At 42.3% G+C, this 12,394-nt stretch overlaps 1 protein-coding gene across 7 annotated transcripts in view; it reads right to left on the bottom strand.

Moving 5' to 3' along the window:
* Window positions 1–12,394, bottom strand: part of CTNNBL1 (catenin beta like 1) — a 151,673-nt gene that overhangs the window by 52,894 nt on the left and 86,385 nt on the right. For all 7 annotated transcript variants that reach the window (XR_011494636.1, XR_011494637.1, XM_070485907.1 and 4 more), the window contains one exon: window positions 7,582–7,763. Coding sequence is in view for 5 of the 7 variants with exons in the window: in XM_070485907.1 (XP_070342008.1) it covers window positions 7,582–7,763 (182 nt within the window). In the remaining 2 variants the exon portion in view is untranslated. The remainder of the gene's footprint in view (window positions 1–7,581; window positions 7,764–12,394) is intronic.

Genomic DNA, 12,394 nt, shown 5'->3' with positions numbered 1-12,394 from the left:
GTAAAGTCCTGGGTATATTAGTAGATGCCCAATAAATGTGACCTGGCCATTAGCATGTTCTCCCCCTCCTCCTGACAAAAGGGAAGACTAGTTTCTTGCAGGATGGCAAAGACATCCTCTGTTTCACTGTCTTCCTCATTGGCAAACAAGTATGCTGTGCTCTACTTGGGAGAGGCCTGTGGGTAAATCCTTAATATGGCTGGAACCAGTGAGCAAACCAGATGTGCAACACTCAAAATCATCCCCTCAAGCCTGATGAGAGTCTAAACACACTGCTTATTTCAGCATCCCTACATTTCGTCATCTGAGGTCAGGAATGAGACAAGCAGCTGGAGGGAGAGAAAAGGAACTGATCCAGAAACCGTTCAATTATAAGGTTTTCAAATAGCAACAAAAAAAAGCAGCAAGACATTTCCATCCTTGTTTAACATTAAGTGCCTCTTAGTACATGACTTAATGCCATTCTTAAAATTAAACACCGTTCACTCTTTACTTGCTCATCGTTCTGACCACTATAACCAACCCTTTGTGATTTTCAAGGTTGGGGAAGACGAAAAGAGGGGGCAATCTTTGAATTCTCTGTTTATTGATATAATATGGAAAGGTGGGGACCTGGGGCTCCCTGGTATGTCCTCTCTGGGTTTTTGTCTTACATTCCACACAGGACTGGCATGTTTACAATCCACCTGGATGAATGGCAGATTCAGGGAGGGGAAGCATGCCTTCAGGAGAGTACTTTTAAAATTACTAACAGTGTAGAAGAAAGAGGAACACCAATGGGAAACCCATCCTCATCTCAGCCACTAGTATTAATGACGCAGGCAATGTGCTAGGCACTTGATCCACATTAACTTTATTTAATCCTCACATGGCACCCTTATAGGATAGATTCCAATATTATCCCAATTTTACAATTGAGGAAATACAGGCTCAGAGAGGTTAAGTAACTTTCCTGAAGTCACACAGCTAGTAAATGACAAGACTAAGACACCAACCCAAATCTTGTCTTAATCCAAAGTCCATGCTCTTTATCATCTGTATCACAATAATTAGCTATACATGCCTTAGCATTCACTGTCCCCTCCACCACTCCCTTCACTGGTATACGAATGAAATACTATCTTTCACGGAACACTCAAAAGCCATCTCTTCTCTTAAGCATTCCCAGAACCCCTAGAATAATCCTTCCTCTGGGCTTCCACAACCTCTAATATAACATTTATTACCACAGTGTGATGTCTGGGGTCACTGTTAAAAGAATTATCTGTAATAAACTAACATTTATCAACCCCCCACACTATGTTAGACTGCATAAGTCACCTCTCAATAATAACTCTCACAATAACCCAAGAAGGTAGGTATTCATCCTATTCTTACAGATGCATAAACAAATCTGTATTAAACACTACTATGGGACAGATGCTGAGTGGCCTTATGGAAGAACCATAACTTGGCTAACATGGTAAGAATCCTTTGAATTCCACAATGCTCTTAACTACTGGCATATGTCTTGATCTTAACTGTAAATGGTACATGGTACACAGATGTTAAATAAATTCATTTGTTCATTCAACCAATATTTACTGACCACCTACTATGTACCAAGTGCTGTGATAGGCACCAGAAATGCCTAACCACAATTTTATCAAGTCATTTTGCTATTTGTTTCTAACAACCTGTACAATTTGAAAAGATAAGTAAGAGTACCCATCACCATGACAACCTGCCCTAGGTCAGCACCAAGATTAGAACCAAGGTCTTCTGATCAAGAACTTTCAACTTCACCAGCATCCTGAAGAGAGCAGGCTAATTTGAAACTAGAAGAGCAAATACCAACGGCATGATTTCATGAAACGAGTGTGAGATTAGTGATCAGAAGCTGAGGGTCTAAGCCATAGTTTAGCCACTTACCCACTGCATGGCTTAAAGTCATGATTTCCTTGAGTCTTACAATTTCCTCATCTTCAGAATGAGAAATAACACCAACCGTGTGGGGTTGTTGTAAGGTTCAAATACAATCAGATGTGTGAAGACACTCCAACAGACGCTGGATACAGGTAATAACAAATGAACTGTAGGCTGAAATGCCTTTGGTCCAGGCTGTGTCATCATCTCCCTTCCATCAGAAGAGCCTTCCTCTCTAAGCATTCCTGCTCTTGTTCCCTTTAATAATGAAGCACTCTTGCCTGGTATGTCTCTGTACTTGCTAATACAGTTTTTTGGTAAATATCTGTAAAGTTGTTTTTTCCCCCACGTGTATTTTGCTCCTTCTTTAAACTGTAAATTTGTTGAGGGCTGAGAGTCTCTCCCTTGGGTGTGGAGGACAGACTTGGAGAGGACAGGAGAAGTGGGAGACTAAAGCAGGGAGACTTATTAAGCTGCAGTGATAGTTCAGGAGAGGTGATGAGGGCAGAGTCAGTGGCAATGGAGAAGACTGATGCAAGAGATTTCTATAAGGGAGAACTTATAGGACTTATGATCAATTACATGCAGGGAATACAGAGTTAAGCATAATGCGTTGATTTCTGTCTTAAGTGGCAGAATAGAGGGTGGTGACATTTACCAGGATAGGAAAAGCAGAAGAGACTTGGGCAATGAAGGAGTGAGTACAGTTTTGAACGAATTGAGTTTGAGTATCTGGTGGGGTTGTCTGCTTCACCAGACATGGAGTATCTAGTGGAGAGACAAGGATGAAGATTTGGGAATCAACAGTAAAGAGATGGAGGGTAAAGCTGCAGGTAGTAGCTAAGATGAAGGAGAATACGTGGAGTAAAAAGAAAGAACTGGGGGAAGACACGGCCAACCCATGCAAAAATGAACGCTTGGGAGACAAGCTGAAGAAAAAGATCTGCAGACGGAACACTAGGAAAGAGCAGCCTCCTGCAGGACAGGCATTCTATTTCGTTCCTGTCACACAGTAGGTCTTTGTTAATTTTTGTTTTTGCTGAGGGAAATTCGCCCCAAGCTAACATCTATGCCAATCTTCTCTACTTTGTATGTGGGTCGCTGCCACAACATGGCTGACGAGTAACATAGGTCCACACCCAGGATCCGAACCCACTAACCCGCACCGCCAAAGCAGAGCACGCCAAACTCAAGCACTATGCCACGGGGCCATCCCTTCTTTGTTAAATTTTGAACATAGCAGGAGCCCCAACAAAAGCTGGCCCCACAATGCCATGTCATTACCACAGCCCACCATGGAGACATTCAAAGTGCTTCTTTTTCACCTATGTTGGCTGAACTCCCTTCTTCTTGACTGCAGGAGAAGTTTTGCCATTTCCCTCTTCTAACCCTGGCAGGTGGCAGCTCTGGTCTGCACTTCCTTGCTGTTAAGAGTCCAAGAAGCACCAGGCAACTACACACTTCCCGACATGTGGAGTCTACCAGAGTTACTTACAATTCTTCGCAGAAGACAGAAAAGCATTCTTTAAAGCACAGACCTGTTATCAGCTGCTGTCACTGTTGATGAGGTAAAATGTGTGCATATGCCTAGCATGCACACCACACACCCACACAGTGCTGGGGAGCTCACCCCCTTAAAGCTCGTAATAGCCTCCAGGGGAACCATGTTAAAACAGCACAATTAACTAGAACTGCTACAAACTCAATAACTCACCTACCTAATGAAGCAATACCAAGAAAATTAGACCTATTTTAATAAGAATTTAAAAAAGAGACAAGAAGTAAAGGTCAAATGCCATTCCTGGATCCCAGCTCTTTTCTTCTTCCCTCCTGTTTTGAAGCAGTTAATACCAAGGAGACAATACACACTGTGCTATTCTTTAGAAAACCAAGGAGGCAGCCAATCATGCTATTGCACCCAAGGGTAAATTTCTTCTTTCCAACCCATCCCCCCAGGCTAAGAGCCTCCCTAATCTATTTCTGAAGGTTTTATTATGCAAACCTGAATGGATTTCAATTACAGTGATTCTTTTCCTTCTCCACCCCAACTCACAAAAGAGGAACTAAATTACCAGCAATTCTAGGTTATAGGGTGGGTTTTTGCTTCTTCCCTCCTCTCTAGAGTCACCTTAATCTAAAGATTCTCCTCTCCCAATCCCTTTTGTTAGCTTTGGAAACACAGCTCTCTTTATGCCACCCCACTATTTAGCATATCATACTCCTGACATTCGCATCAATAAGGAGTTTGCCCATTCTCACGCAGCTACCATGGAGCAATTAGACTGCAGGCCAGTAAAACCCACACTCTCCCAGTCTTCCCCAGCCAACCTGTGGGCAGTCTCCGCCTGGCTTCCCAGCAACTTCTTACAAGGATGGGTGCGTGTGGCCAAGGTCAGGGCGGGCAGAACTGGAGACAGGTTTGGTAGAGAAGAGAACTCATACTGCTTAAAGCGCCTACTCTATCTGGGGTCTGTGCTAAGTTAACACGTGTCATCTCACCTGACCCTCATAACCACTCTATGTGGTAGATCTAGCATTTTACAGATGAGGCAACTAAGGCTCCAAGAATCTGGGAATTTGCCCAAGCTGGCATGGTTGATAAACATGGATCCATCTGTACTACAGGAGGCTCCATTGCTACTGGAGAAGTCTGGGGAAGGTCCTGAGAAGTGACAGGGGCTGAGACTGGACCAGGGTGAAATTAGAGTGGCTAACTCTGATATGCAACAAGCTCCTGAGGTTTGACAAAAAAGGGAAGAGTGCAGGGCTGCCCTCCAGAGGCTCTGGACGGGCAAGCCGATTCTCAGCCCATAGTGCTTAATTAGGAGTTGCTGGATCCCCAAAAGCAGCTTGTCACAGGGTGGCCTCACCTATAAGGAAGCTCTGTCCACAACATGGTTCTTAAGGACATGGCTCTAGAGGAGGGGCTTCTGCTCATAATTTCTAAGCCCATGAGACAAAGTGAAACTTATGGCTAGCAACCCACTTGTTTTTGCTTCCAAACAAGCTGAGTTGAAGACCACTCACTCACCCCTGGTGTATAACTGACAACCGTCAATCTGAACTGTATTGACTTCAAGCTTGTAGGGTTCTGGGAAAGCCCAAGTCCATGTTTGCCCTCAGTGAGCAGTCCTTTAGGGAAGTGGCTGTTCACTCATGTAGTCAAAAAATATTTACTGTGCATCCACCACATGCCAAGCACTGGGCTAGGCCCTGGGACTCAGAGGTGACAAGGCCATTGGTTCCATAATCTTAAGGGCCATGAAGGCAAAGTCCTGGGACCAAGAGTCCATTTAATAAGAGGCTCTATTCTAGTCTAGGGGCTCATAATATGCTTCCCTGAGAAAGTGACATCAAAACTAAGGACCTAAAGGATGACCAGGCAGATAGGTCAGAGAAAACTATTGTGGATGGAGGCAAGAGCATGGTGGAAGTCTGGGGGCAGGAATGAGGTGGGCATTTCTGCAAATACTCCTGATGGTCTGAGGCTACTGTGCTCTAGCTTACCACACAAACCTGGTCCACTTGCATCAGAAGGGCCAGCTCATGAAGAGTAACCCAGAGGACAAGACAGGACAAAGAAACCTTGCACAAGGTGCCCCTGCCCTGTTCTGCCTCCATTCTCACTCTGTCATTCAGGGCCTGAGGGCCAGTCTGCAGGAGCAGCAGCAGGCGGCAGGGGTGGGAGGAGGCCCAGGGCTGTGTTTTCTCCATGAGGTTCACTTCTTTCTGGGTGCTGGTGTGTTCAGGATGCAGAGCTCATCACCACTAGCCATTACAGTCCAAACATGTCTTCCTGGGGCTGTCTTACCGAGCCATTGCCCTCACTAATATAATGTTATCAAATTCCTAATGCGGGTACTCTAAAGCAATGTACTGTTACCAGCACACCACTGGCACATTTTTCAGAAGGAAAACAGCTGCTCACTGAATCTGTCACTTCTCCTTCTCTCAGGACCATGCACACAGAGCAAGAGCCTGCTAAGGGCTGTTTTCCTTCACTTTCTTCAAGCGTGCTCAAGATGCAGCATCAAGTCTTTCAATAGAAACCAGCAGGTCAGCCACAGCACAGTCCTTGAGATTCCTGGATTATAGGACAAAGCCTGGATAACTAGGACCTGTGCCTCAGAACCTTAAGGTACAGTTAACAGAGTTTCTAGTTCACTAGTCTAGTTTCCTCATTTTACAGACCAGAGAAGTTAAACAAAGGGTCTAAAGTCATACAGCTGGTTAGCTGTAGAACCACAGCCTGGTTCCCGTCTCAGCTGATTTCCTCATCTAAAGAAACAAGGATACCACCATCTGCTTCATAGGTTGCGAGGCCTAAAGAAGACAGCACCTACTGCAGCAGTGCTAGGAACATGGCAGGTTTTCAACAGATGGTGGCTGTCACCAAAATTTCATCTCCTAGGTCTCCAAGACCACCCATTCCCTCTCCCATGGCCTCATTGTGTGGAATTTCCATTGAGGAAAGAAAAAAACCAGCAGTGGGTGAACATGTTTACAGCTGGGTTTTGGCGAATATCTGATTTGAGGCGAACTGAACTCTACTTGTTCTCACATCCCTAGTCCACAGTCCTTTGCACTGCCAGTTCTTCCCTTGCTAGATTTCTGTTGTCTCTGGAGAGCTGGTATGATCAGAGAAAATATCAGTAGAGGTGACCACTGAAGACAGGTCATATCACCTTCCGTTTAGCCACTCTAAGTTGGAAGAGACTAATAAGCCAAGTCAATTTGAGAAGAGAGAGACGGGAATACTCAAACATTTATCCAGGAGGGTGATGAATGCAAAAGATCCTGCAGACCTATGCCAGTCACTGACGAAAACAATCACCCAAACCATGGGACAACTGTTAACTTCTGAAAAGACAACCAAACTAGCCAATCAGCTCAGGTGCTCCTCCTCTCTCACATACCACATCCTCACCCCACTTTTTGCCCCCTCTCCACACTTTAAAATAACCTTCTGACCACGTAAATCCCCTGCAAGTGTCCGTTAGCCTTCAGTAAAACTGTCAATGCTCATAAATCCATGGCCTTCCCGATTGCACTGCGGCTGTCTACTGGGGGGAGGGACGCAGCAGGCCGCTAGACAATAGCAGGAAGAGATTGGCCTAGCAGTAACTACTTGGGTTATAGCATCGCAATTCATGGCAGCATTTTGCTGGGAGTGTGCACCATCAGGGAGGAGAAACATAAAAAGGAGAACCTGGGCTGTAAATAGTTTATTTCGGCAATTCCTGATGTTGGCTGAATCATACTTTAATACAGAAATACATGAAAGCACCACTCCGGAGGTGACATGTGTTGCCACCTCATTACTCTTTTCAAAAGGGTCTTCCATCAGAGAGACACCTTGCTACAAATTATAGCGAAGAAAAAACCCTCACGCACAGACTTATTAACAGGCCAGAAGAAAATGGAACCACCAGGATTCCAAGCAAGCAGAGAACTAGTGCAACCAAGACCATCAGCGATCTGTGGTCTCTGGGTTGTTTTCCATGCACAGAAAATAAGATGACAGAACAGAAAAAGGTAACACTCTTCCACCTCAGAGTCTACTCCTCAGTTGAAGAGTTTTTCCAAGGAGCTCTCATTTCCCCCATTTCTCCTAATGCACCTAAATCAGGCACTGGTGAACCCTGCCCTTCATGTAAATTCTCTGGTAAACCCTACCTTCATGTTCCTTCTCAGTGGTCCCCACTTTCTTGATCTTCCTGGGAGATTTCATAAAGAGCGGAAAGATGGTTCGTAGGCCAAGAATGTCAACAAACTTATGACAATTGTCTGTGCCCTCGGGCCCAATCATGGCATGGTCCAGCACCTTCAGGGCACTGCTCCGGGAGATCTTCTTTTCTCTGGGAACAAAAGAGGTTTCATATAAGGCATTGCATGGGGATGTTCTAGTCTTAAAAAAAAGTGCAGGTCGGCCCCATGGCTGAGTGGTTAAGTTAGCGTGCTCCACTTCAGCGGCCCAGGGTTTTGCCAGTTCAGATCCCGGGCATGGACACGGCGCCGCTCGTCAGGCCATGCTGAGGTGGCGTCCCACATGCCACAACCAGAGGCAATCACAACTAGAAAATACAACTATTCACTGGGGGGCTTTGGGGAGAAGAAGAAGAAGAAGAAGAAAAAGATTGGCAACACATGTTAGCTCAGGTGCCAATCTATTTTTTTTTGAAAAAAGTATATTTACTGCAGTATCCTTTACAATAGAAGAAAGAAAAATAAAAACAACTTAAATGTCCACCAATGACAAAATTATTACATTATGGTATACCTACATGGAATATTACATGCTTGCTAACAATTAGAGGAGAGTCTGCCATAGAATGAACAAATTCTTACGGTCAGAATGTACAAAAGGTAATATTCACACTTATACGTAAAAAATTCTACATTCAAAATTCTATTCTAATTCTAAAGTTATGTACCTCAATTATGTGAAAAACATGCATTAAAAAATGACTAGAAAGAAACAGATCAAAATGCTAACAGAGGTTAGTCCAAGGCGGTAGGATTACGGATCGCCTATTATTCCTGCTGCTTTCTTTTTATCAGCTTTATCAAGATACAACTCACATACCATACAATTCATCCATTTACAATGTACAGTTCAATGGATTCTAGTACGTCGTTCACAGATACGTGCAACCATAACCACAATTACAGAACATTTTCATTACCTTAATAAATTCCCTACCCTTTAGCCATCATCCTCCTACCCTCCCCATCCCATCCTAGCCCTAAGCAACTACTGATCTACTTTCTGTCTCTATGGATTTGCCTATTCTGGACACTTCAAGTAAACAGTATCATACAATATGTGGTCTTTGTGACTGGCTTCTTTCACCTAGCATAATGTTTTCTAGGTTCATCCATGTTGTGGCATGTATCAGTCCTTCATTCTTTCCTATGGCTGAATATTAGTCCATTGCATGGATATGCCACAACTTGTCTGTCCATTCATCCACTGATGGACATTTGGGGAGTTTCCACCTTTTGGCTATTATGAATGATGCTGCTATAGATATTTGTTTACAAGTTTTGTGTGGACACATGCTTTCATTTCTCTTGGGTGTATGGTACGCCTGGGAGAACTGCTGGGGCACACAGTAACTCCATGTTTAACCTTTTGAAGAACTGTCAGACTGTCTTCCAAAGAGGCTGCACCATTTTACATCCCATCAGCAGTGCGCAAGTGTTCTGATTTCTCTTTTTTTTGAGGAAGGTTAGCCCTGAGCTAACATCTGCTGCCAATCCTCCTCTTTTTGCTGAGGAAGACTGGCCCTGAGCTCCATCTGACATCCATGCCCATCTTCCTCTACTTTATATGTGGGGTGCCTACCAGAGCATGGCTTGCCAAGTGGTGCCATGTCTGCACTCAGGATCTGAACCGGCAAACCCCAGGCCACCAAAGGGGAACGTGCACACTTAACGGCTCTGCCACCAGGCCAGCCCCTCTGATTTCTCCACATCCCTGCCAACACTTGTCTTTTGACTTTTGGGTTCTAGCCATCCTACTGGGTGTAAAATGGTATCTCATTGTGGTTTTGATTTTCATTTCCTTAATAACTAATGATGTCAAGCAGCTTTTCATGTGTTTACTGGTCATTTGTATATCTCCTATGGAGAAATGTCTATTGAGATCCTTTGCTCATTGTAGCAAATAAATAGCTTAATTATCTTTACCAATAAGTTGTAAGAGATCTTTATTCCGGATACAAGCCCCGTAACAGATACATGATTTGCAAACATGTTCATCCATTTCAGGGGTTATCTTTTCACTTTCTTTAAAATGTCCTTTGAAACACAAATGTTTTCAATTTTGATTAAGTCCAACTTACCTATTTTTTCTTTTGATGTTCATACTTTTGGTGTCATAGCTAAGAAACTGTGTCAAATCCAATGTCACGAAGATTTATATCTATACTTTCTTCTAAAAGTTTAAGTTTTAGTTCTTACATTTAGGTCTTTGATTCATTCTGAGGTTTTTGTTCTTTTTTTTCTGAGGAAGATTTGCCCTGAGCTAACACCTACTGTCAGTCTTCCTCTTTTTGTATGTGAGCCACTGCCATAGCACGGCCACTGAGAGATGAGCTGTGTAGGTCTGTGCCCAGGAACTGAACACAGGCCACCAAAGCGGAGCATGCCAAACTTAACCACTAGGCCACTGGGGCTGGCCTGATTTTGAGTTAATTTTTGAATGTGGTGTGAGGTAAGGATCCAACTATCATTTGTGAGCACGTAGATATCCAATTGTCTCAGCACCATTTGTTGAAGAGACTATTCTTTCCCCATTCAATGTTCTTGGTATTCCTGTTGAAAATCAGCTGACCATAGATACATGGCTTTATTTGTGGATTCTCAATTATATTTCACCAATTTATGCCTACCACCCTGTCTTGATTAGCAAAGCTTTGTAGTAAGTTTTAAAACTGGGAATCCTACATTGTTCTTCTTTTTCAAGATTGTTTGACTATTCTAGGTCCCTTCAATTCCATATGAATTTCACAATCAGCTTGTCAATTTCTACAATGAAGTCAGCTGGGATTCTGATAGGGACTGTGCTGAATCTGCAGATAACTTTGGGGAGTACTGCCATCTTAACAATATTAAGTCTTCTGATCCATGAATATGGAATATTTTTCCATTTATTAGATCTTTAATTTCTTTCAACAATGATTTGTAGTTTTCAGAGTATAAATTTGGCACTTCTTTTGTTAAAATTTATTCCTAGGTATTTTATTCTTGGTGCTATTGTAAATGGAATTGTTTTTTTAGTTTCATTTTTTAATTGTTCATTGCAAGTGAACAGAAATACAACTGATTTTTGTACATTAATCTTATATCCTGCAACTCATATATATGCTGAACTCATTTATTAGTTATAATAACTTTTTGGTGGATTCTTTAGGATTTTCTATATACAAGATCATGTCATTTGCAAATAGAGACAGTTTTACTTCTTCCTTTCCAATCTGGATGCCTTTTATTTCATTTCATTGTCTAATTGCCCTGGCTAGAACCTCCAGTACAATTCCGAATAAGTGGTGAAGGCAGACATCCTTGTCTTGTTGCTTACCTTAGGGGGAAAGCATCCAGTCTTTCACCATTAAGAATGATGTTAGCTGTGCATTTTTTTGTAGATGCTGTATATCAAAGATTGAAGAAGTTTCCTTCTATTCCTAGTTTAAGCATTTTTATCATGAAAAGGTGCTGGAGTTTGTCAAATGCTTTTTATGCATTTTTTTCTTTTCAGTATCTTTCATTTTTCCATAATAAACATGAAGTACTCTTCAGAATTAAAAAGACAAACTATTTTCCCCTCAAATCCAAAGGTCATATATCTGAATAATCCTGCCACTTGCTACTGCTTTTGCAGATACTTCCCTATGGAGTACAATTTTATATAACTTTACATTATTTTCTTAACATACTATGAGGTAGAGAGGAGCAAGTCAGTCATTTCACATCTTAGTATAGTGGTAATTCAACCAACAGACCTAATATTCAATATTTACTGAGCACTGATTCAGTATTGTAGTAGGCACAAGAGAAAAATAAAAATTAAGACGTGGCTTCTGTTTTCAAAAACACTTAATTCTATTTAGGGAGACTAAATTAATCTTAAATAATCAGGGAAAAAAGAAAGTCAGCATATAATTTTTTCCCCACATATTATTCAATCTACAAATATTTAGATACCTGTTACATGAACACGACAGATCAAATCCCAGTTCTCATGGAGCTTACACTCTAACTGCAAGAGCCAAATGAAAAATCAAGATACTTGATAGATGATAAATGTCATGGAAATAAAGCAATGTGCAAGAATGAAGAGGATATCTTAGGTTAGGTTATTAAGGAAGGCCTCTTTAGGGGTAACATATGTATTTAGATGAATTTGTCATATAGATTTTAGGAGCAAAACATTACAGACTGAAGGAAGAACAAGTACAAAGGCCCTAAGGTGAAAAGTAGCCAGCATGGTCAGAGCAGGCAGAAAGCTGACATGTTTGCAGCCCACCGAGGAGCAGCGTTCCCAGCTTAGATCAGAGAGACATGGGCTACATCAAAGGCCAGCCGCCTAGCCTTGTACCACACAATAAGGCCTCCAAGTAAGGAACCGATTCTAGGAGTGAAGAAGATACAATCCAACATGTTTGTTCCGGGACTACTATGTGTTTGTTACTTTAGAGTGAGAGAGAGATTGTATGTATCTGGGAGAGCATAGGAAAAGACAGACACATACAAATATTTGAAAGGAGGTGAGAAAGTAAGAGGAGTGAACGTGGGCTACTCACCAGTAAAGCCTGGAGAACAGAGTCCATCAACTTCAGAGGAAAGCCAGGGTAAGATTTTTAAAAATTATTTTTAATAATATGGACAATTTAATTGTATTTTAGGGTGTCAAGAAGCCAACGGTGATGAGGAGACTAAAGATAAAAAACAGGAGAATTAATAGATGGAGCAAGGTGATTGGTCA

This window comes from Equus asinus, chromosome 15 (assembly GCF_041296235.1).
Source record: "Equus asinus isolate D_3611 breed Donkey chromosome 15, EquAss-T2T_v2, whole genome shotgun sequence".
In the NCBI taxonomy this organism is placed as follows: Eukaryota; Metazoa; Chordata; class Mammalia; order Perissodactyla; family Equidae; genus Equus; species Equus asinus.
The sequence above is the reverse complement of the archived record's forward strand: the minus strand, read 5'-3'. Positions and strand labels throughout refer to the sequence as shown.